The sequence below is a fragment of the Pseudorasbora parva genome, chromosome 10 (genome assembly GCF_024679245.1).
Source record: "Pseudorasbora parva isolate DD20220531a chromosome 10, ASM2467924v1, whole genome shotgun sequence".
NCBI lineage: Eukaryota > Metazoa > Chordata > Actinopteri > Cypriniformes > Gobionidae > Pseudorasbora > Pseudorasbora parva.
In genome coordinates, this window is record NC_090181.1 from 28,490,746 (window position 1) to 28,518,213 (window position 27,468).

Sequence of the window (27,468 nt, forward strand, 5' to 3'; positions counted from 1 at the left end):
GTACTTCCACCCAATTTTCATTTTCCTTCAGTACTCCGTCGGGGATTGTGGTATATTCTCTGGTTTTCTCCTATCAAAATGTAACCGGTCCAATCAGCTAACAGAGGGAGTGGCTAAGAACGATGATGTTGTGCGCTACAGTCTATGGTTTGAGATGACATTTGTCATGACCAAATAATAGCGATCGGTTATGGCTGATCCAGAGTGGCTCTGGGCAGATCCAATAGTTTTAAATTTCAATAGAGTACCCGCCTTCAAGGAAATTAACGCTTCTCAATGACTGGCCAGACTTTCTGTACAAATGAAATTGTACGAGTGTCAGATAGGACCAGGCTAATTTTATGTGCCTGCCCAAACTATTTCTATTTCTAAATGGAATACTTTATATATTGTATGAACATTATGGAAATATATGGTTAAGATTACTGAAACCACATATGTAAATGGCTAATTCCTTATATTAGTGTTGACCGCGATACCAAATTGGTACTGAAATTTAAAAAATGTGACGCTTTTGACAACACTACCTTATATGGTCACCAATGGGTGTCATCGAGTAGGAAAGTTTGGTATTGGCCCCCCAAAAATCTGAATGAAACCTCATATTTTGAGATAATCTAAAATCTGGAACAAAACCATTTTAGGCTTAGATTGTTAGATGTTTTGTGAAATATATATATCTAATATATATACCTCTTTTCTCACGTCTAAAACGATTTCAATAGGGATTCAATCTTTCTAGACCCATCTTTTCCGAGAGTCTTCTCTGCTCTGATTGGTCAGATTGGTCTACCATTTACAGCAGATGTCGGAAACCAAACGCCCGTTATCATATCTGAATTTCAGCTTATCAGCACAGATACATTTGATACACAGGAATAAAAACAATAACATTGGTGTTGGTTTTACCATATCAATGTCCTCGCCCTTTGGAAGTGTATGCAAAGTGGATTTGCTTTCGCAGGGCTGAAAACAATAGTCTTTTTAACATTTTGACAACTAGGGATGGGACGATTACCAGTTTCACAATAAACCACGATAAAATGGACTGACGTTTAGTATTAACGTTTAAAATTGAATTATCATTGAAAGCGTGTTTGATTATCACGATTTTGAAAACGTGCAGTAAATCCTGTCCAGCCGGCATCAGTCTGGCTCAGACACATTGCACACACGTGCAGAAATGGCGGAATAAAGCAGTGACAGTGCTCGGGAGAATTTTCAGCCTTCATTTTCAGACAAAAAAGTACAGTGCTGTCACTGGGGCAGTGCCCTAAGGTACATCTTTGTACCTTACTCACGCCTAAATGGTACATATCAACTTTAAGAGTGGGTATTAGTGCCTTTAAGGTACATATTAATACATATTAGTACCTTTTCAGTTTTGTACCCAGTGACAGCGATGTACTTTTTTCTGACAGTGTTATAAAAGGACCTAAATATGGTGTTATTTTGGCTTTTAAGTCCTGAGGTAAACTTAATCAAGGATGGTAACACTGTCTGCAGAACATGCAAAAAGAAAGTCGCTGCAATAGGGAAAAACACTTCAAATCTGACAAATCATCTTTGTGACCATCTCCCACAGTTGTATAGCGAACGCAAGGCAAGTTAAATTTGACCTCAATACCAATACATCTGGGAAATAACTGGACCCAAAATGTTGTTTTGAGTTGAAATATTTGATCTCTCTCACTTGAAATTAACGTGAAGTTTCCACAAAGAGAAGTTTGCAGGAAGCGGCTTTGAGCCAAAGACGAGTTCAAACAAGACCCTTGAGAATAGAATCTTGCTTATAAAAGTGCATAAAGCTGACGGTTTTATTTGTTAATTTGTTGCATCAGTTTTGAACTTTTTGAACACCTGAAATCTAATTTGGGGAAAAAAAGTGATACAATTGATAATCGTGATAATTTTGGTCACTATAATCGTGTTATGCAAATTTTGGGCACTATAATCGTCTTATGCAATTTTTATACCATCTCATCCCTATTGACAATACAAGCTAAACTCTTCCAAGCCTCAGTTACAATGTTTGAGGACGGGTCAAAGTAGGCAGGTGGGTATTGAGATCATTGGCTGCCATTATGCAAATGTATTACAAACCTATGTAGGTTTGTGCAAGAATTAAGGCCGGAATTACTACCGACTTGTTTCAGGCAGTTCTCAGAATCAGTTCTTTCTTTTTGGGAGACAACAACTCCACTTAAAATTAAACTCTGCAGACCTTGTACATTCACAAACAGCTATATCACACACTACATGAAAGGTAATATCCAACAAAGCATAATAGGCACTTAAAAAAAAAAAAAGCAAAAACCTGCAAATGATTTAATAAAAAAACAACAACAGTACAAACAGTAATGTTGTGAAATATTATTACAATTTAAAATAAAATAATGTTTTCTATTTTTCTAAATGTAATTTATTCCTGTCGGCAAAGCTGAATTTTACTCATTACTCCAGTCTTCAGTGTCACACGAACATTCAGAAATCATTCTAATATAACACAGGAAATAAGAAGGAACATTCAAATTAAGAGTAACAGAAACAGAAACCAATGTTGAATATGACAACATTCTTCAATCTTGAGCACCAAATGTTTGTGGAAACTGCTATAATCTTCTTAGGTTTTATGATGAATAAAAAAGCAAAAGTAATAAGTGTTTTGCCCTAAAAAATTAAGAACATTTGTTTCTTAAATTATTTTTATTTATTTTTTATTCTAAATTTATTTGTAAAATATAAACTTTTTGATTGAGACAAATTTTGACTTTTGATTGAGAATAACTTTTGAAGCTGGATAATTCCTTAAATGTGCATATGGTTGTGATGTCATCTTTATCAATTGAGATTATCAATAACCCTAATAACGTTACATACAGTAAGGGAACGCTAGGAAAGGATGAAAGGTCGAAGAGCGCAGATAAACACACACTGATTTGAAGGTACATACACACATTCTCATACACATAGTAGACATGGCTACATATTCAAAACACGGCTCAGTTTTGTCATATTCATTTTGATACGACTCTTGTAGAACAAAGAGGAGATAAAAGAGGAAGCGTGCAAGACAGCAGGGAAGGGAAGGCAGGCAGGAGACAGCGTTCTCGTTCCAGCGAACACTTCCAGGCGTAGAGAATAACAAGGTCTGAAAAGCATTACTGAAAGAGTTCCACAGCTCCGTCCAATCCTGACAGCCTTTCTTCTCAGCAAGCGAGTGACTTAGTCCTTGAATTTCAAACTGTTGCCGTTAGTAAAAAAAACAGCGAGGCGCTGTAATTCATCAGAATTCAAAAACAAAAGTTAGTTTTAACGTGTCGTCTACATGATGAATATAGTCGTATTGTAGGCAGAGGGTGTTTACAATTTTGGTCTGCACACTTAAAAGGTGTGGAATTATTCTGCATTTTTATGCAGCTTTTACTGTGGACTTGACCAGGGAATGTGCATGTATTTCCAGTGCATGTCACAGCACATCAAGCATGTTTTACTGTTAGTACTATTGGTCTGGAATGATTCAATGCAAACTTAAAGTGTAAACGTGCTATAACATCCCAAAGGTCGCACTGAGTCACAGTGAGGTGAAAAGTGCACTTTGGGTAACTAGGGCATCTACTCACCAAGACTTCCATCCACTTTATTGTTACTGTCATGCCTCGTAAAAAAAGTAAGGTGCATCCAAAAGCACATCTCCACTATATAGTAGGCAAAAAACAGTGTGACAAACCGATTATGTCTGGATTCACACTCAAACAAATTAACTTTCACTGGTGTTAGTTTCACTCCAACATCCTTGTTCACAATACTTAAAAGCTCATGTAACTACATGAACTTAATTTAACTGAGTTATCTACAATCAAGAAAATTAATTGGAGGATTTACTTAAAGCACTGTTAGGTGGGTTCCACGCAACTATACTGAGTAATTTATGCAAACAACAATTTAGTACCAAATAAATTTAACAAAGGTGCCACTCTTCTGCATAACTAGAGTGCGGATCGGGCCGCATTTTTCTGTCGGAGCCCGGCCCACGTCCGACAGAGTAGTAACCGAACCCGAACAGAGCCCGACAGGCATTCAAATATTTATGTCCAAGCCCGACCCGAGCCCGACAGTTAAAATCTATTTTTTTTTCTCATATACTAATGACACGTATGTCTGTTTGTGTGGAAAGCCCGCTTTTATTAAGCAACTGTAGGAAGGCATTCTGAAATGTTTACAGACGAGCGCATCAGCATGCGCATGGGGCATCAAACGTTACACAGAGCCCAATCAAATAGCCAACTGAAATTAAATGAATAAAGGTCTGCTAAAAATGGCCCAAGCTAACAGAACAAAACATTAACGTAACACAATTGAAATGCTTATTGAAATGAAAGTCATCTTACCAATTTTCTCAAACTGTATGGTTCCTATACTGCAACATGGGATCTATTTACATAATCTATTCATCAAAGTTTAGGCTAATCGAGGTTTTATGCAGAAAAAAAAGGATTGCATCAACTGTGGATGGCTTCAAGGCTGTCCTGCTGCCAGCAGCGCTGAAGTTGCGCTCACTGGAATGACAAGGATTCCGCGGGCAATACGTGTTGCGTGTTGTTGTCACGGCGACATAAACAAATTTCCACATGCAGGAAGACGGATGTTAGGGTAATATTTTACATTTATTTTAATCACAAAAAACAAACCATTGCATCAAGTTAAACAGGCCCATTGGCAACTTGCATAATAAGCAGTATTAAATTTAAGAGGTTCAATGCCTTATCGCGCTGACGTGACCGAGCCCAACCCGAACGTCCTTTCTAAATATCTGTCCGAACCCGGCCCGACCCGTCGGGTACGGTCAGAACCCGTCGGGCTTGGGTCGGGTATCCATCCTCTATAATACACACAGAAATGTACTCTCCTAATGCAGTCCTTTGCAAAGCATGCTTGGAACTACGGATCCACTGCCCAGTTAGTTACATCAACATTAATTTGTGCATTTCCCTCAGTAGTGATAAATAGACTGAACAGACATTTATTAAGTAAAGTTGACACAATACTAATTTTAGTATACTAGTATAGTATAGTATAGTATAGTATAGTATAGTATAGTATAGTATAGTATAGTATAGTATAGTATAGTATAGTATAGTATAGTATAGTAAAATGAGTATTGTCAGCTTTACTTAAGTGTTTGTTCAGTCAACTTAACATTGCTACGCACACATTAATGTTGCCATAAATAACACTTAGAGGAGTTTATGTAGTGTTTTTGAACATTATGCAGATGAGTGGTCCCTGTGTTTAGGCTGTAAGCACTCATATATGCATTTTGTTAAGATGGAATTCCAGCTCTCAGTTAAACTGAGGTTGTTCAATGAGTTATTTGTGCATTTTGTAGAGCAAACAGTTAATTTAATAAGGTAAATTAAGTCAATACATTTTTTCACCTTACGTAATAAACATTTATAAAAAAAATTAACGTACCTTTAACGTAAATTTTACATTTAAAAAGTAGGCAAAAAGTACCCAGATGACATGCTATTTCCAGCGAGATTCTGAAGTGTGCATACAATGGACACTTTACCATCTCATGAGGCTACGGGAGAGAATTTGTGAATGGCAAAGAAGCGTTAGCACATGCATCTCATTGGAAGTGATGAGGTAAAGTGTGATATTACTTTAAAAATGGATAACAATGTGCTAAAAAAAAGCCGTCTGAACACCTCAGCAACCGCAAAGGAATGCCCAAGTAAACAACATTAATGAGCCAACAACAGAGCATTATGACAGTTTCCAAAAATGTAAAACGTTATAATCACTAAGCCTCATTTAACCAATTTACAGACAGAAGCATCTCTAAATGCAGGCACAGCTTTCTACAGTCTTTGAACTTTAGAGGCGCTACTCAACATGAAGAGGCTGGAGGAAAAAGGAAAGCGCAAAGGGGGGGTTATTTGGATCGTTTTTCATGGAGTGTCAAAAGGGCTTCCACAATCACCAAATCAATCCCGACCTACTGGTAACTGGGCTAGAGGTGAGAGGTGCTTAGCTGTGAGAGAGTGTGAGAAAATAAGGGAGCGAGAGAGAGAAAGAGGCAGATAGAAAGAAAGAAAAAAAGAAAGAAAGGGGAAGAGAGAGCAATGATCAGTTTTGCAGTGAAACTGAAGGAGTAAATCTCACTGGTAATCCCTTATTAAATAGTTCTCAGAACTTCTCGGTCTTTGTGCTGTTCTATGCTTGTCTTTTCCGTCAGTAAAAAGTCTGTTAAAAATCCAATAAGAGGCAGGATATGGACCACTTGTCACAGTGCTAATACACTCTCTCTCGCTGCGTCCCAATACAGAGGCTGCATCCTTTCAAGGTCGCATTCGAAGGCCGATTGTGTCACAGAGGCGCGGTGAAGGCTGTCCCAATTCGAAGACTCTTTGAAATACAGCCTCGAAATGCGTCCTTTGTTTCACAGGCAATGAAGGATACAACAGATGGATCCTTCACGGCTTAGCCTTCCTCAGATTTATAAGATTTGTAAGATTTTCTGAGGGTGTGTGTGTGTGTGTTTGTTTGTGTGTGTGTGTGTGTATTAGAATGACACTGCTTTATGGACTTTAAATGGGATGCAAATGGCAATTCCAACTGACTTCACTGCTGCACATGCCCTCAATCTGTGTTTATACTGGCTTACAATTTATGACATGTTGTGAAGTTTCTAGTTCGAAGTCCTTTTCAAACTAAATGACCTCTGGGCTGCTATGACCGACCCTGTTTTAACAATCTGAGCGCATGGTCTAAAGCACACGGCATGGCCGAATTCACTTTTGCTAGTTTAACTGTCACGTGACAGATACAGGAAAATAGGTGCGAGGGCTCAAGTGCAGGAGAAGATGATAATTTATGAACAAAAATAAAACTAACTAATAAATTCAAAACCAAAAACCCACGAGGGGCAAAACACATAATTAGACTGTAACATAAAACTCAAAAGATACCCAACAGAATCACAGGGGAAACCAGGAGACGTAGACAGAACAACGATCCGACCAAGACTGACAAACACAAGGAGCTTATAAAGGGAAGAAATCAAGAGGGAACAGGGGGGAGAAATCAAACACTAATAAAATAACAAGGGGATCAGACAATGACACGAGCACATGCTCAATATAACAAAACCCACATGTGCACACAAGACAAGACAGGCATGTGACATTAACGATGGGAAAAAAGGGCTAAAAGGGTTGTCCCTATTCTCTTAATGGATAATGGGTGTGTTTTAGACATAATGTGCAATAAGCCAATCCAAGTCTCCCATTCCCTTTAAAAGCCAATTGCACTTGGTTTGTTTTTTACAAGGCATAATTTGCAAGCAGAAACGCTGAAAGCTTATCCAGAAAGAAATCCTTTAATTTCTCATATATGTGACCTGTCACAGAAACCGGTGACACGAGGCGGCAGCACTACTTTTGAGCAAAATGATAAAGAAGCGTTTTTGTTTTTTTTCGAAATAGGTGATTTTCATTTTTTTGCAGAATCTGTTAGTTGAGATCACGAAAGAAGCCTCTCCGTGTTTGAGATAGCAGTGTTGGTATATTTAAAAGAGTACATTTTGAGGTTGAAATTGCCTTGTTTTGTCTGTGTGTATTTCCATATTGGCTTTTGTTATTGCCTCGCCTTCCAAGGGAAGCATGGCTACTTATTTAAGCAGGACCGGCTCTAGCTGGTATCAAAATTCAATGAAGATGGACGCCGCAAAGATTATCGCAGACGAACCGTGGCAGTTACATCGAAGATGTTTTCAAGTAATTCTTCAACAAGCCGGATGCTTATGAACAAGCGCTGACTGATTCTGAAGACGATCTGAGCGACGATGAAAGTGGCATTATAAGACTGAATAATATCCCTAATCTACAACTGAGCGAAGATGAAGAAGACGAAGGATGTATCGGACTGGCGTCAGACAAGTTGGACCGTAAGATATCAGAGGCTATATCGATAGTAACATTAGATGGGTTTGTCCAGACATTATGTACAACATATGGCTGGTAACATCCACAAAGAAGACCCCGACAGACAGAAAGTGTGCCCGAATTACTTATTTCATTGGAGGCAATGAGATCTGCAAGAAAACTTTTCTGTTTCTTATGGGGTGAGTTTACATAAACATCAAAATTTGTCGTTTTGTGTTCATTCTAAGAACACATAACGTTACACGTTATCTCATGTTTAGACCTTCCCATACACTGTAACAAAAGGTAACAAAACCAGGTAACAAAAAAAGTTACCTGGTTGCCTCAATTTTGAGTTAATACAACGAACATTTTTTGAGATTCGACAACCTTTATTAAAATATTATTAAAAGATTTTGTAAGCATATTGGGTAATTGTGATTTATCAATTTTTTTATGTGGTTCAGATACAATGATATTTTGAGTTTCTATTTATTAAACTAATTTCCTTCATTATATCAACTCAATTTTTTTATTTCAATAAACTCAAAATTTCAAGGCAACCAGGTTACTGACTTTTATTAAGTTAAACCAACAATTTTTTTTTTCCAGTGTACCTACCTGTTGTTATTAACTGTTGCTTTAATTGTAATCATTAGCATTGTATCACTTGCCAAAAAAAATATTACTATAATGGGCTTTTAGATGGTAATGTAAGCATCTGCTATCCTTTATTATTAATAGTATGCGGCCCTATTTTTCCCGTTGCGTCTGTCGTTGCTATGCAACCATGCAGCTTTACAGGGGGTATGGCTTATCTAAATGAGATGTAAATGAGCCCTATTGTCACTCCCAGCAGGTAAAAACTGCACTACTCCAAATATTTTCAGATTTCCATGTGTTACACATCATTGAAAAGTTTTGAGCCTACACTTTAGAATTTGTGAATAACTCAAAATGCCCCAGAACCGACTTGAGTCCCTACGTTCCGTGGTCACATATAAAAATGTTTGTGTGCTGCTGTGCATCCCTGTATGTGTAATAAGCAGAGCGTACATGCATCGTGAACTCACCTATATGCACACATTACTAGCGTGCCAATTAAATAACACAAAAAATACTGCGCTATTGACTTTAGAACAGGTTTTTGTTGCTCAATGGCGCAGTCGAATTCAGTGGTCTCAAAATAGCAATGCGCCAACAATGCGTCTGAACACGCCTCGCTTTCAGACCAGCACGTAATTTCATAGCTATTTAAACAAAGTGGTGCTGGACATGAAAATGATAACTGCATCAGGCTGAAGAAAAAGAAACTTGCTAAAGAAAGCTAAAGAAACTTGCGCCGTGCCTTGCGCCGCATTGCGCCAGGTGTATGATAGGGCCAACAAATTGCCAGTGATCGGCCTGTCAGAAAAGGCAAGACACAATCCACAGTCCTACTCTAACTAGCAACTTCCCTGCCATACCGTCACAGAAACTTCAAAAGTTTTAAGGACACAAATCAAAATATTTCTGATATTACTCTGTACTTTAGAGTGCTAAAACTAAGTTTAAAATTACATCTAAGGATGCAAGTGAATCCACAATACAAAACTTCTCATTTTCCGGTCTCTCCCTCAAACATATTGGTTAAATCTTTGCAATGTTGAGCGTGGCTCCCAAAACCCTCAGACATAATCAAGTACTTTGTGCCATTACAACTATTCAGTGAGACACTGGTGCTAGCAAACAAACCGAGAGCAATTAATTCCAATGCTCCTTCAGTACCTGATTAGCTTTTGCTAGAAAAACAAGGAGCAAAATCTAATAAAAAAAGCAGTATCTCTGAAATGGAGCTGGCTTGCACTTTTTCACATTCATCTTTCTCTTAAAAATGATTATTTAGCCTTAATAACTTCTTCCTTCAAAAACGACTTTCTCCTTAACTGCAGCTTAGATCCAATTGACGTTTCAAAAGCCATGCAACGGACAGGGCCTTGACAACCAGAAGACAACTTTGCTTTAGTGTTTAATGGCATATCTGAGGAAATAGCATAGAGGAGGGCAGAGTACGCGCAAACTGTAAAGGCGCGTCAGTGTTTGCTAGCACTTCTGAGCTCAGCAGATGTCCCTCCTACAAATGTGGCAGCCGTTGCAGGTGTATCGCTGTCGCCTCCCCACGCGTCAGATAATATCACAGCCACAAAAGAGTTTACAAAACACAGCTAACTGCCAATTATACAGAACAAGCCGCTGCCTGCGCGGCACCTCTATGCAGCACTCTAAAGCCGCTTTTCGAGAGGGTGTGTTTTGAATTTTTTCTGTCATGCAAGCATGTTTAAGAGGGTGATGATGTATAACCAACTATATATAACTAGGCACATATTCGTGTGCATCAGATACTCATTATAGTGCAGGGGTTTATGTAACAAACACACAAAAAAGCTAAATAATGATAAGGCTGTGAGTGAGCAACCAAAGTTTCTCTGTTGTGGCTGTATGAAGTGGAAGTCTGCTGGGCATTGGACTGTCACACTCACACCTCATATGGAAAACATATTCATAATAACAGCTCTCGTACAGCACTTCCATTAGTGTGCCGCTTTAAATGCCACCAGGTTAATTGAATCTCTGATTACTGTGATTCACATGCGTGAGCCTCATCAAAAGAAATATGTTGCGGAGGGATTCAAGCACATACTAAGGAGACATTAGAGCAAGGAAATCAGGAACATTTTGGGATAAAAATATCAAGTATATCAGGATGGCGTACCACACACTGTAAAAAAAAAAAACAAGCCATCGGTCAATGTCTCTAGAGTTTGGTGAGAATTAATTTCTAGTCAAATTAAATATAGATCACATCTATATCTTAGTTGCACTGAATACAAACTCATTGAGGTGACTGCAGAAAAGCTTCCGGTCATGTCAATAAGTCAACCACTTGCATCATTGGGCCACAGAAGCCATGGGTCCTATTATGCTTTTTTTCCATCTTACTTTAGTGTAAGTTTAATGTTGCTGTTTGAGCTTGAAAAAAAGTTACAAAGGAGTTGTTCTCTATATCCGTGCACACTCTTTCTGAACTCCCTAAAACGCCTCGATTGCTGTCTTGAGCTTTCTTCTTGGAGCCTACACGTCACAATATTCCTCATTTAAATAATTCACATCCAAAGTCATACACATTTGCTTTTTTTATCAACACTTGAAAGTGGGTACGTTTTATAAAAGCAGCAACAATTTGAACAAAAAGCTGAGAAAATCGTGTTTTGACAAAAGGCTTTTACCGCTGGTTTCTGCTTCTTTTTTCCTCTGTTTTTGATCCAGAGATTCTGTACTCTTCCAGAAGATGTGTAATAGCGCCGCCTACTGCATAACAGGGAAAACAGTGGTTGATTAATTGCAACACACTGGTCCAGCCGACTAATCAGAGCACATTGCGCTTTTCAGAAATAGGGGCTTCACAGGAACTAAGCAGAGTGTTACTGACAGACTCAACAAAATCAAGATTTTGAAAAAGGGCATAATGTCGCCTGCGTAAACAACAACCAAGATCCAGGCACGTTGAGAAATGGACATGGTGAGCATTTTAGAGATTCTGATTCTCCATAAAGTCTCGTCATCTATCCACCTTCTCTATTAATACAAAAACAGTCAAATACAACCAATAGGAAGCCTATTACCCTTTAAACATTACTAAATGCAGTGACTAAGTAAACTAAAAACACTGCAACTGTTATCAAGACATATACTCTCAAAGTGCTGGGACCAAGATAACGGGGAAAAGTGCACAACAACCCATCTAATCCTCTGCCTGCTGAGGTTAATGAGTGTAATAAGGCATTTTATTGCAGCCTTTATTAAAATAAGCAAGGAAACAGCCACAAGGTCTAGATTTAGGACTTCACAGATTCAACTTTAAAAGGGTTCTGTGTACATGGCAACTAATTTCTGGGCAAGTGACAAGCAATAACCCTGTATGGCACACATTATCTGCTAATGGTGGAATATCTTATTATACACTACTGTTCAATCTTTTAGGGTCAGTGAGGTTTTTCTTTTTCTTTTTTTGATCAAAAGTGACAGTAAAGGCATTTATGTAACAAAATAAATACATTTCTTTTCAACAAAGAATCCTGAAAACAAAAATGTATCACAGTTTTCACAAAATATTAAGATGTTTTCTACATTGATATTAATTTGAGGAGAATATTGATAATAGATGTTTCTTGGGCGCATCAAATCAGCATATTAGAATGATTTCTGAAGGATCATGTGACACTGAAGACTGCATTTATGTACTGAAATTTCCAATTTGCCATCATAGCAATTACATTACATATTAAAGAATAATTAAATAGATTTCAAACTGTAATAATATTTCACAATATAATTCTTTTTACTGTATTTTAAGTCAAATAAATTCGAAAATAAATGAGAAACAAAAATAGGCCTATTAAAACATTGTACCCCACTTTTCAAACTTTTGAAAAACAGTTATTAGATTATTTTTGTTATAAATGAATATACATTTTATAAAAAAAAATATGGAAAATATAGCTCTGTACTACAAATTTAAATGTTATTTAAAAAAAGTTATTAAATTAAGTTAAATTAAATTAAATTCATATTTATTTTGTTAATAATGCATTTATATATTTGGAACTCTTACAAACTAAAACCGCACATTAACTGCTACATATTCATTTTATTTCCAAAACTACATTATGTAGTAGCCTTTTCTGAAATAAGAAGGTGAGGGAAAAAGTGTTACCATACAGGGTTAAGGAACAAAGATCCGGCCAAGGACATACAATTTGTATGAATTCTTTTGTCTCATTTTATCCAATTTGTTTTCTTTGGATACTTCACACTTCTGTTTGTTCAAGAATGGGGCAAAAGACTTGTATGTCAGAACTGGAAAAAAAAGAGTCTTTAATCTGAATTATAGAATGAGAGAGCGGTAACAACTGAGAGGCTGGCAGGATCCAAATACCACATTGAAAAGAGGTGAGAAAAATCGGTCTCAGATTTGAAGCAGCTCATTTTAAACCAGGGCAAACAAACCAAATAAACACCCACTCCGCTAATTCCTGTAGGAGCTAGCCAGGTACATGAATATGAGCCTTTTGTTGGAGGAAAGGCTCATCTAAAGAGCATGCAAATAAACCAAGATCCCTTCTTGTAGTAGAACTGATGCGGGTAAAAAATAAAAATAAAGAGCGCTTGTCAGTAGAACCAAAAACACATTAAGGACGAGAGAGACGGTTCACAGCATGTAAACACAACAAGAAACGTCACTCTACCTTGTAGTAGGACTCCCTTGTTTTTTCTGTAAAAGGGACTTCCTGGCCATATTGGAGGACTGGACATACTGTAAAGAAAACACAGTGGAGAGAATAATGAGAAAATGACACGAACAGATGATGTACAACTGACAGATGGACTGCAATCCTGAAAAGACATTTTAAGAGATAAACAGTGCCAAAAGAAAGTGAGTGAGACAGACAGAGCATATGTACAGTACACATATCCACACAGATTCACCATGGTGAACACAGCGTCTGCCAGTTTTGATTTTAATATTGTAGAATCATATATAGGATCACAGTTCAAGTTATCATCCTTTTTTCACAGTCACAACTCTTCACAGTTCAACATTAACTGATTCAACTAGAGAAGAGCAAAAATATGGAAGCTTGTTTTCACCACAGAATAAAAAAGTCAATTGGGAGTATTTATCTCCAAGTCCTGACTTTTTCCCCCTCAGAACTGCGATATAAAGTTGCATATTTGTGAGTCATTAAGTCAGAATTGTGAGATATAAAAATAGAAATTCTGACTTTACATCACACAATTCTGACTTTATATCTCACAATTCTGACTTTAAATCTCACAATTCTGACTTTATATCTCACAATTCTGACTTTATATCTCACAATTCTGACTTTATATCTCACAATTCTGACTTTACATCACACAATTCTGACTTAATATCTCACAATTCTGACTTTATATCTCACAATTCTGACTTTATATCTCACAATTCTGACTTTATATCTCACAATTCTGACTTTACATCACACAATTCTGACTTTATATCTCACAATTCTGACTTTATATCTCACAATTCTGACTTTAAATCTCACAATTCTGACTTTATATCTCACAATTCTGACTTTATATCTCACAATTCTGACTTTAAATCTCACAATTCTGACTTTATATCTCACAATTCTGACTTTATATCTCACAATTATGACTTTAAATTTCACAATTCTGACTTTATATCTCACAATTCTGACTTTACATCACACAATTCTGACTTTATATCTCACAATTCTGACTTTATATCTCACAATTCTGACTTTATATCTCACAATTCTGACTTTATATCTCACAATTATGACTTTAAATTTCACAATTCTGACTTTATATCTCACAATTCTGACTTTACATCACACAATTCTGACTTTATATCTCACAATTCTGACTTTATATCTCAGTTCTGGCTTTATATCTCAGTTCTGACTATATCAAAATTCTGACTTAATAACTCACAATTTCGCGTTTATAACAAGCAAGTTCTGTAAACACAATTGTGAGATAAAAAGTCGCAATTATCTTTTAAAATGTTTTATTCTGTGGCAGAAACAAGCTTCCATACAAAACTGCATGTTTGTTTTTTTAACAGCATTTCATCCGCCCACCTAAACGGACAATGAGAAATCACCTAAATGCCACAAACATTAAATATATACAAAGATTTTTTTAAGCAAACAGCTGCTGACCAAGTAAACAAAACAAGGAGGCATATACAATGTTGAGACGTGACTATGTAGCAACATAGTTATTATATCCTTTTTCAAATTGAGTCCTCGTAGCTTTAATCATTACTTTCTCCTGGTGAGATGACAGGGCGGCTCAGGTGATCGTGCAGCAGACTTCAGAACACAGCTGCACAGCGGGAAACCCTTCAGCTGAATTACACACTCCCGATTGGTGCGACTTTTTTTTTTTTTTTTTGCGCGCGAATGAACTGAATCAACAGGAAAACTGTGTCAGTGCCCAGTCACCCAGACAGGAAAATGTGATGGTTTTTATTGATTTGTGAATTACTGGTTTTGTAAAACACCTAAAAATGGACATTCAAATATGCCTGTGAACAAGAAATAAACCAGAGGTACTGCTAGTTGTCAGAAATGGAATCTGACTTCAGGATTTCTCACATATGAAAATTATTGATTTTTCTTGGATATCATGGGCGACCTTTGAAGAGGAAGGTCAACAGGTCCTTTTCGAAAAGAAGTGATGGTGTGAGGCAAGTTGTGTGTAAAAACTCAAAGGTATCTGATAAGACTGTAAGCAGTGGCGTAGCTACGTGGTGGCAATGATTGCAGCTTGGCCACCTCTCCAGCCAACACTGTTGCACAAGCATTTGACCACATTAACAGATGACTTTTCTTCATTCAGATAACTAATACTGTTACAAAGGCCATGTACACACTCCAGTTGAACAAAGTTGTCGCTTCACTTCTTAATATGGGAAAAAAACAACAAGCCCAAAAATGCCTAAATAAGTGGACATGACCTGAAAGAGCGCTTGGGAAAACACCAGCCTGAACAAAAACACACAGAGCGACAGTGTTGGGAATCGGGCTACTTTAACACTTTTAGTGTGGGCTGTTTTTCATGTCCGCGGGCTGAAGCGACCCCAATTATATGATATTTAACCCTGGGAATGCGACATTTAACAGTGGAACCCCACCAAAAATGCAGATTTTTGCAAGTAGCACAATGGAAAATGGTTTCGTACAACTAAATTAACAAATATATTACAGCCTACACGGTTATACATACATTATGGTTAACATACACATGGTTAACATACATTACTAAAAACACATATCCTGTGATAGCACCAAATAAATGCGCAGGCAGTTGCATTTGTACTCTGCAATGAAAATATAAAAGAAAACACTGTTGCATTTTAATTACTTTTGTTATTTAGCGGCATTTACTGACAATTGTAAGCCGTTTTAATGGTTATAGGCTATTCAAGGAGCTCCACCAATTTCGCTTACGGTATGAATTGCATTTTTTGTTGGAGACTTGATGAGAGAGAATTTATGCCAGGCAAAAATGCATTCATTACATAGATAAGAACAATGACCGCTGGGGAAAGCCATGCAATTCACTCTTGAACTCTAACACTGCGGAAACAAACACTCATTTAGACTGTGGAACGCGTCTCTCAACTGTATGATCTCTCAGTTATGAAAGTATGCATTCTGTCATAAATATGTATTATTTTTCATAGGATAAGGCAACCCAGTCTCATGAATAATTGTAAGACTTATATTATATATATATATATATATATATATATATATATATATATATATATACTGTATATATTACAGTGTGTATATATATATATATATATATATATATATATATATATATATATATATATATATATATATATATATATATATATATATATACTGTACTAAACTTTATAATATCATAACAATGATATTATATATATATATATATATACTGGGGTGGCCAGTATATATATATACTGGCCACCCCTAAACATTTTTTTTTTCCTGAAATGCAATAATTATTTAAAAAATTTGAAATGTTATTAAGCATAATATACATATTACATTAATTAATATATGATTATAATAATATATAATCAATATAGTATAGCATAATATTACAGTATAATTTCGAATTAAATGAATTGTATTACTAAATATTCTATTATTACATGTATTAATTTGTTGATTATTACACTTTTTTATTTAAATGAAAAAAGGACAATAATTAAACATATAAAGATATACATATAATGTAATATTGATATAATAAATATATAATATAACTATAAAAACAATTAATATTAATTAATAAAAGAATAAAATAGACGGGGAAAAAAGTAAATAGATTGTAATCAAATCTATTACTTGAGGACGTTTGTGAAAGATATGAGTGCAAATATGATCAAAGTTCCCAAATTCACTCATGAATTTGCTCTTTATCTTTTTCATCTTCTCTAATGGAATCTTTCTCCCTGAGCCATGATTTTCCATGCTTTACTGTTCGCATCCCAAACATTGATCATTTGTGACAGCAAATTTGGATTTCCCAACCTTTCTGTTTGGGATATGTGAAGTATTTGAGCACGGTTTCCCATTTAGCAGGTCCCACGGAGTTTGGAAATGGTTTAACCGCGTCTCCGTTTGCTGACAGTTCCGTCTGATCTAAATATTTTTCACTTCAAAGGTTACAATTTTGTTCCCGTGGATTAGTTGCTCGCTTACTATCAATTATCTGCTTGTGTACGATTCCTCCTCCGTCTTACTGTCTCTGTCAGTGTTCACTGTGAGCTTCACAAATCTAATCAGGTGCAGTCTAATCTTCAATTTAGCCCTCGATCCACTTTCTGCCTCCCTGTAGACTCAGTATGTGCAGACATTGGCTCTGTCATCTTCCCCTTCTTAATCTTCTTAAAGTATATTAACTAATTGAGAATTAGAACAAACAGAGGTGGCACAGGGCTTTGAGCACATTTGTCTACATGGTGTATTTAAAAGCCAGAGCTTGCGGGTTGACGGGGCTGTTTTGGCTCTGGACCTCTTCCGATGAAGGAGCGCTCTACGGTGCGTGGCATCTCTGAGCACCGGGAGGCCGTGTGCCAAAGCGAATAAACACTGCACTGCCACTTCACGTTCGCTAATCTCCGCAGTTCTGTCAGACTTCAGGTATCTGCCCTGACAATTGAGGATAATTTAGTGTGAGAAGTAATGGAACCTCTCTATTTCTTTACGGATCCATTAATTACAGTGTTCCATCAGAATGTGTTTGATTTTTTCCCCCTCTTTTTTCCCCGTTGAGAGTGATTAAAACATATCTCAGCACAGCTCAGACACAGCTTGAGACGAACATCTTCATTAGCATACTAGTCGCCTAGCAACTGAAACATCTCCAACTTTCAACTTTGAGATTTTTTCACTAACCTTACACCTGAGTACAGCATGCAGTCATTACTAATGTACAGGATCCACCAGTTCTGATCCAAAAACCCTGAAGAGTACCATCACTTAATAAACATAACGAGAAGAATAATTACAATTTTTTATATATATATATATATTTACGTTCACTCCTTCAAACCACAATAAATGAGACTTGAGTATACATAAGTATAAAAATATTCATCCCACAAAACTTAGAATCATTCAATTAAATGTGAATGTAATTGCTGATTAACATATTTCAGTTGGATACTCTGAAGACTAGGTAAAACAGGCAGGATTTATTAATATGTCATATTAAACATTCACAAAAAAATAAAAAATAAAAATGCTGGGTTGTTTCAACCCAAATTTAGGTCAAACTCAACAGTTGGGTTACATTTTTAATTTTTTAAACCAAATTTGGATTGAAATAACGCAACATTTTTTAGAGTATAATTATAAATAATAATTTAATTTCTTATAAAATTATTACAATTATGTATTATAATATTAATATTTACAATATCATAATACATTTTTTATAATTTGATTATTAATTATTAATCATCAACACACACACACACACACACACACACACACACACACACACACACACACACACACACACACACACACACACACAATGCAATATTGCATATAAACAATATTAATACTAAACTAAATATATATTATTACATTTTGAAATATATATTATTACATATTAATTAACTAAATAAAAAGAAGTTAAATAATCATGTCTTGCAATAGCACCTGAACTGAACTGAACTGTATTGAGTAATATATGTTAACTGGATGAATTAAAATACTTTTTGTAAGAAAAAAGAGAAACATTTAAAAAAGTTGAAAGATATACGTGTTTCAGTGCTTACGATGCAAATATTAGATGGGGACTTCCACACCAGTCTATCATTTTAGAATAACTCATTAATTTAATTTATCGCAAAAGTCAAAATTCTGGATACAAGGAACTACCACATGTATGTATGCTTATTATTTAAGATGAAAAGTAAAGTGTACAGTAACTAAGTACAGAACCGAACATAGACTAAACACAGCATACTAGGCTCTCAGCATACTTTTGTTGATTGAAACAGTTATAGGCGTAGCACAACCTTAAGGTATTCATGCACTATGCTGCTGACACCGGCACAAAGAGACTGTTGGCTGAAGTATGAAGGGGCCAGATCCCTGTGGGGCTGGGTTCACCATGCCATGTCTCCCTCTTTCGGTTTCTCCTTCCATCCCTTTAGCAGTCAAGACCAGCGTTCATACTCCTAATACACATATGCTTTGTATCGGGTTACAGCTACGGAATGTGTTGCCATGGACACAGCATGCCTCATGATAGACGACCCAAGTCCTTTTTTAATCAGCTGTAAGAACCCCACAAAAAAAAGCAGGAAAGCTTTTATGATATTACGTTATTTATATGTTATTATGTGCCCTCCACTCTCTGAGCATAATAAAAAGAAATGAGATCTCCCGCTGCAATTATTTGGCCCATGGTTTCGGCAGTAAAATTGAACACATTCAAAGGAGCGAACAATCAAACAGCTGGTGATAAAATTTGAGCACATGAGCCCTGATATAGCCTTGTATCAATAGTGCCTCTTGTTCTTGAGTAAAGGAACAATTACTGTTGCTCATATTTAGGGTTAGGAGGAGTTTGTTCAAATCATTAATACTAGACTTGAACCGTTCATGCTACGGACATGAATGATTCTTTAAGATCCTTTAAGTCCTGTAAGTTGCGAGGTGGGGCCTTCATGGATCGGACTTGTTTGTTTAGAACATCCCACAGTTGCTCGATTGGATTGATATCTGGGGAATTTGGAGGCAAAGTCAAAACCTCAAACTCATTATTATGCTCCTCAAAACATTCCAGAACTATTTTTGCTTTGTGGAAGGGTGCATTATCTTGCTGAAAGAAGCATTTCCATGATAGCGTGTACATGGTCTGCAACAAAGCTTAGTTAGGTGGTACGTGTCAAAGTAACTATTACATGGATGGCAGGACCCAAGGTTTCCCAGCAGAACATTGCCCAAAGCATCACACTGCCTCTGCTGGCTTTCGTTCTTATAGTGCATCCTAGTGCCATGTGTTCCCCAGGTAACCGATGCACACGCACCCTACCATCCACGTGACGTAAAAGAAATGTGATTTATCAGACCAGGCCAACTTCTTTCATTGCTTCGTGGTCAGTTCTAATGCTCAGAGGCCCACTGTTGGCGCTTTTGGTGACCCTGACTGGTCTGCGGCTATGCAGCCCCATACGCAACAAACTGTGATGCACTGTGTATTCTGACACCTTTCTTTCAGAACCAGCATTAACCGAGGAATTTGAACATCAGTAGCTTGTCTGTTTGATCAGACTACATGGGCCAGCCTTCGCCCCCCACGTGCATCAATGAGCCTTGGCCGCCCATGACCCTGTCGCCGATTCACCACTGTTCCTTCCTTGGACTACTTTTGATAGATACTGACCACTGCAGACCAGGAACACCCCACAAGAGCTGCAGTTCTGGATAAGCTCTGAACAAGTTGTCTAGCCATCACAATTTGGCCCTTGTCAAACTCACTCAAATCCTTACACTTGCCCATTTGTCCAGCTTCTAAAAAATCTAATTTGAGAACAAAATTTTCACTTGCTGCTTAATATATCCCACCCACTTACAGGTGCCATGATGAAAATATAATCAGCGTTATTCACTTCATCACTCAGGGGTCATAATATTATGCCAAAATTTCAAGCCCGGAGCCTTCAATCCCCTCAGACAGCATGCCAAATAGGTTTATTTTACTCTTTTACTCTATTCGGTTATTTGTTAGTGTAAACTTGTGAAAACAACTGCCACAGGTAATTGGACATTATTTTCTTTGTTTATTTATTTTCCAGTTTTTGTGTGTTCAAAAACTAATCTAATCTGCCGTGAGTATCGTCTAGCAACTCTCAATACCCTTCTGAGCTGTAAATGCTAAACTCTGGTCAGGCCAATCACATCGTGTATAGAGTCGGTGGGCGGGGCTTAACATAATGACTGCCGAGTTGCGTTTGGGGGCTACTAGTAAACACAGAGGTTGGCGAACGGCGGTCTTTCGAATCAGCTTTGACCTTGACTCTGGAAGACTTGGAGTTAAGCTTTTCTCTGAGAAAAGAACAAAGAACGGCACTGAAGTCATTCTTAAAAAGGGAAGATGTGTTTGGAGTTTTGCCGACAGATATGCCGAAAGTTTAATCTTTCTACTAGCTCCGCTTCACCTTCATTGCTCTGGTTGGTTGTAGCGCTATCCTATCGTGTGCAGAGGGAGTTTGAAAGACAACCGTTTATCCCGCCCCTCGGATTGAGCCCTGTCTATGGTGAGTTTCCAGACCAAACATCTTGATGTGGATCTGGCTTGTCAGGCAAATTTTTACTGGCTCCAAAAAAGTATACTTGTAATTTTTTTAATGAATTTGAATGCATTTAATTACACATGTATTTTGTAAATGTATTATGTATTATATTTAAACTAGAAATTATATTATTCTTTAAAAGCATAATATATTTACAAATTACATTTCATTAATTTTTATTTATTATGTAATTTATTTGAAAATAATTTTAAGTCATGTAAATATACATCATTTATATAACAAATTTCAAAATAATTATATAACAAATTTAAATTATTTACAGTTGATAAAAATTTAAATAATAATACTGTAAAGATACTACACTGACCAGATAGGGTAAGTGACATTTCCATCAGCTGAAACTGTCTTACACTGCGGGGCCAACCTTATTGTTGATCCGTGTCCAGCAAGTTTTGCCTGCACCACTCATTTTCTTCAAAACATGTAAAAAATCTATTTAAAACCGGTTGTATAACAGCACTTGAGGGGTGGAGGGTGGAGGGGTTACATCAGGGTACAGGGCCTCGTAGAGCCACTACCTCCGTCTGCATATGCATGTCCCGGTAATCTAAGCGGAAACGACCCCAACCGGCTCCTGCAGAACCTCTTTGAACCTACTCTGTGGGAACGTGGCTCACTCCTTCAGCTGAAATGCCTTTTAATGAAATGTTAACGGCAGTTATGAGAGCCAAAACCTGATTCTTCAGGCCTCTGGTAGTGCAAGTGTCTGAGCATTTTCAAAAATGCTAACATCAATAAGGAAGGGCACTCTTTTGTCCTTGCTGGATGTTTGAATGTAAAACACATGTGCCACCGGCTGTCTTGCTGGGTATATACCCCATCTATTTTTAATCCGGTGTGCTCTGTCTGTTTGCTCTGTTAATGCAAACACTCGCACCTTTCAAGGAACAGCCGCTTTCCCCGTCTCCATCAAGAGCAGGCCTGGGTTATTCATTTTTAAACAAAGCTTACCTCCTCTGGCTTGATTCTATAATCTCATTTCAAATCCTATCGCCCACTACATTTTCCTTTTACCCCTACAGTCGCAATCCTCTTTAACTAATCTAAAGTCTAATTGGTGCCAGCACCGGTTCTTCCCTGTAGGTTACTTCTCGCCTTGAGGTTTTTAACTTTTGTTCCTGTGAAATCTGAAGCTGCTCTGGCCCGGGCTCACGGCTCACAATGGAGGCTTTTTCAGGGCCAGAGGGTTGTGAACATGGCACACAATTAGGGGAAGAAATTTCAGAGCAGAATTCAGATTTTGATTTCCTAAAAGCGGAAGAATTCCTTAAAGGTCCCGTTCTTTGCGATTCCATCTTTCAAACTTTTAGTTAGTGTGTAATGTAAGTACATAAATAATACTTGTAAAATTATAAAGCTCAAAGTTCAATGCCAAGTGAGATATTTTATTTAACAGAAGTTCCCTTTCAAAGCCTACAGCGAACGGCCGGTCTGGACTACAGCAGGAAGTGCAGGGATGTAATGACGTCACTAGAACCGTTTGTTGACTAACCCTCCGCCCACAAGAACACGCAAAATATGGGGCGTGGTCTTGTTGCTCTCCCACGTGGAGAAGAGCGCACATTGAGCGCTTGCATCTCCCCGTTATGGTAAGAGGCGGGACCTTTCCAGGCAAAGTGCGCTAAGCTGGTGTCCAATCACAACACGGGAAGCGCTGGCCCAATCAGAACTCGTTACGTGTTTCTGAAGGAGGGACTTCATAGAACAAGGAAATCATCAGGCCGTTTTTAGGACAGAGGAAACAGCGCTGTACAGATAAGTAAATTGTGTGAAAAATTGATCATAATAACGATGATTGCCCTGACTTTAAAAAATATATTTGTATATTTCTCGTATTGGTTATTGTTGCATTTTAGACTGTAACTGAGGTCTGATTGGTTAGCATTAGACAGCACGCCTTCCAGACCGCAAAATAAAGTAAAACTAAAGCATTACAATGAGAACATGATTGTCATATAATTCTCTGTGCTTTAGTTTCCCGTGTATCAGCTGTTAAATCAATCTTTCAGTAGGCTACATAGACATATAATAAGAACACGATTATAGTGTAGTAAATTATCTCCATTTTCGTTGCCCGTGTATTAGCGTTGTTGTTAAGGGAAGAGCGCATTCAAAATGAGTTTAATTTTCAAGCCTGTAAAACACTAGCATGGCCAAGTTCACGTGCGCATTTGCGTCCTTTTGGGCAGATGTAAATTGTAATAAGCATATATCTGATTAATCTCATATAGGATGCGTTTGACTGAGTTTATTAATCCGCTAGCAAAGCTCTGCGGGGTGGTGTATTCACAGTTCCAGCTCAAATACAATGCCCGATATCATTGACTGGATTATTTGATACGGTTATTTAGTTTCTTTCTCAAAGACATTTATGCATCATAATCTAGCAGTTATTTTTTTTACGTTCATATGTTCATAGTTGCATAGACATCTCATGTTTTTGTCAGCATACATTTTCTTAACAGTCTTAAAATAGTTTCATATCTCCATGACGGAGACGCCCCGCCCCCACACAAACCCTGCCCATGGTTAATCGATTACTCGTTTTTGAGACCTATTGATGATCGAAATGAAAAATTGACAAAAATGCCCATCCTTAGTATAGAACACACTGCATAATATAAGCATGATCTGCCCATATACTGTATACTCTTAAACATAATGGCATCAATGTTTCCATGAAGAACCTAACACCCATGGATCCTTTCCATTGCACAAAGGCTTCTTTATAACAGAAAAATTTATTTTTAAGAGTGAAACTCAAAGAAAGTTCATTTAAAATAAGAGATTCATCTAGCCTAGAAATCTAGACGCACGCTAGCGGCAGCAAATATAATCTGCCACGAGTGTCGTCTAGAAAATCTCAGTACACGTCTGAGCTGTAAAAGCCAAACTCTGGTCGGGCCAATCACATCATGTATAGAGTTGGTGGGCGGGGCTTAACATAATGACGGCCGACACGTGTTCGGAGTTTTGCCGACCGGATACGGCGAAAGTTTAATCTATCAGTTCCACTTCACCTTCGTTGCTCTGGTTGGTGGTAGCGCTATCCTATCGCGTACAGAGGGAGTTTGAAAGACAACCGTTTATCCCGCCCCTCAGATTGAGCCCTGTCAGTGGTGAGTTTCCAGACCAAACATCTTGATGTGGGTCTGGCTTGTCAGGCTAAGATTCATCTGTACAAACAACTAAATCAGAGCTGGAGGGAAGTGGTTTTAGAGCTCAGAAAAACACAGCTCATGGAACCAGACAAAATATTTTCCACAGACTTTTAACAGGAAAAAGGCAGGCTGTTGACAAACCTCTAAAAGAACAAAAATACCTCAAAGACAATAAATCTCCACAGACGCGCTTCCAATGACTGCTTACCACCACCCAAAAAAGCCACAATCTTCCACAACCTTTCTCTAAATCACCTAAAAAAGAAAGTTAAAAGGAGCTTAATAAGATGTTTGTGCATGCTAAATGAATTAAAGAAATCCTCACTCACTCATGCCATAAGCACAAAACCCTCAAAATGCCTCAACCGCCCCCAAACCTCCTCTCCACAAAGCATGTTCTTTTCGGAACTACGTTAATCAAAGAGACATGTGACATGTTCCATTGGAAGGTTCATCAGTCTGGGCTGCTGAAAAGCTAATATATCTCTGAACTTTATAGATGGAGGAGCTCCTAGGACACACTAAGAGTTTCTGCCAGATACAGAAGCCCCATCATTTACACGGCACCAGCCATTAGAGTAAGCGTGGAAAAGTGGGCGATCTTGTCATTTAGTGTTACTGAGAAGACTTGAAGGCAGGGAGGGTGGGTGCAGAGAGGCACGCAAACAAGCCTGGAAGTCTGGTAGAGAAAGAAGCTAAACAAGACAATACCGGACTGGGGCTTTTCATGAGCTTGTATTGAATTTGTTTTCTTAGTAATGCGTTTTTACCCACGGGCTGAAATGACAACTATTAAAAATGAGAACTATGTCAGTCTCGGTCCATTTAGCGTTTTTCTTTTTTTTCTCCCTTGCTTTCTTTCAGGGCATCTTCAGATTCACAGTCCCATTTAAAATTAATCTCCTAAAGCAACTGGACCTCCAGTTGTCATCTCCAATAATTCACGCATCCCCGAATTTTTATGAAGACAGACAAATGCAGGTATAGAAAACCCTAAAATAGGCTCCAAGCCATCTGCGGTTGCCATGGAGAGTTGCGTGTTTCCAGGGCGATAGTGTATTTCTCGAGCGCTAATGGCCTGTCCTTTTGCCAGGCAACAAATAGCCCTGTGATGCAACTGCACCTGTCTCAGCTCTGTGTTACCATGGAGGCGTTCCTGTTGCTATGGCGACCATCACGCTAATAACCTCGCAAGGGCAAACATGCATTGGTGAACTCCGAGGCCCAGCTGTTCCTCCAGCGCTCTCGTTGTGTCTCTCAAACTCTCTGAGTATGTTGAGGAATGTTCATCTACCTGAGCCCACATTACACAGTCTCTTAAAGGGGAAACATCCATTTATTTATTTTTTGCTCAAGTCTAGCTATAATTTTCGTAAAGGCACCAAAACAGTAATTTTCCATCCTCTTTCTGACCTTTAAACCATGTCTTAATCATGCACAACACAACAACATGTCAGGGAATAAAAATATGGAATTTCTTGCAGTTTCTGTCCAAACCAGCCATGGCAGCGACGTAAATGTTTTTGATACTGTATCTTTAAGTATTCTATGTTTTGCATTTCTGATTCATTTCTGAAAAAAAAAACTGTTCTTTCATCCTGATCCACAAAAAGTTAATTTATTCAAAATGATGAACTATATTTCCATAAGACCTACAAATGTTCCAAATTTGAGGCTTTTTAAACCTTTTCGAAACTTTCAATTTGCTGACTTTATAGCCAGATACAGTTATTGTACACTACATTTTGGTCAGAAAATGTTCAGGTTGGTTAGATTTTTTTTTTTTAAAGAAGTCTCTTATGCTCACCGAGGCTGAATTTATTTGATAAAAAATACAGTACAGTTATGAAAAGTACAACTGAGATTTTCTTTATCTCACGGTTTTGACTTGTAATTGTGAGAGTAAAAACTCTATATCATACAATTCTGAGAAAATAAGTCTAAATTGTAAGATAAAAAGTCACCCTTACCTTTTTTAAATTTGTATTTAGTGACAGAAACAAGCTTCCATAATTGTGAATAATAAACACTAATGTTGTAAAATATTACAATTTAAAATAACTTTTTTTCCATTTTAAAATATTGTGTTTATTTATATTTTATTCTAACATGCTGATTTGCTGATAAATGAAAAAGCTTAATATTATTGTGGAAACAGTTTTTTTCCCCAGGATTATTTGATGAGTGGAAAGTTGAAAAGAACACTTTTTTTTCTAACAGTGTAAAAGTCTTTACTGTGACTTTTGATCAATTCAATGCATCCTTGTTGAATAAAACCATGAATTCTTTAAAAAAGTTATATGGAAATACTATATACAGACATATATATTTCTAAATATATAATTCATTTAACTTTAATTCTCCTTGCATTAAAATTTGAATTACAATACTGAATCATGTTTGCTGCTTGATTCAAATCAAATTCAATTAAAAGTGAACAGAAGCTTTGGGTTGTGAACTTAACAATAATGTCCAAAAATTCTAAATTAAAGGTGCACTACGTAGTATTTTTTTCAGAAAAATATCCAAAAACCACTAGTCCAGTGTTATATATTTTGTTAAGTTGAATTCTTACAATATCCCAAATGTTTCCAACTATTTGTAAATTGTGAGAAAACTGCTATTTTAACCAAGGAGCCGGGACGTTTGAGGGAGTCGCCTGTCAATTGTGTCATATGTGGGTTACCCTCAGTTTTATTTTGCAGAAATGCTCTACTCTTAGCAGTGTGCAACAAGTATCACAGCAGCCACTCATGAACGCATAGAGTAACGTCATAACATCCATAACATTAAACACACTTAAATGTAATGACTGTGTCCCGTCATAACAAAAGTCCCGTTGCTCGTGAGCCATGTGTTCGGCAACAATCGCTCCAGCGGCCTTGCTCAGCTCCCTCAACACTCTGTCTTGCCCTTCTTCATACTACAG

At 37.3% G+C, this 27,468-nt stretch overlaps 1 protein-coding gene across 5 annotated transcripts in view; it reads right to left on the reverse strand.

The window, feature by feature from the left end:
- Positions 1-27,468, reverse strand: part of foxn3 (forkhead box N3) — a 133,024-nt gene that overhangs the window by 31,316 nt on the left and 74,240 nt on the right. For all 5 annotated transcript variants that reach the window (XM_067455744.1, XM_067455746.1, XM_067455745.1 and 2 more), the window contains one exon: positions 13,217-13,284. In XM_067455744.1, coding sequence (XP_067311845.1) covers positions 13,217-13,284 — 68 coding nt within the window. The remainder of the gene's footprint in view (positions 1-13,216; positions 13,285-27,468) is intronic.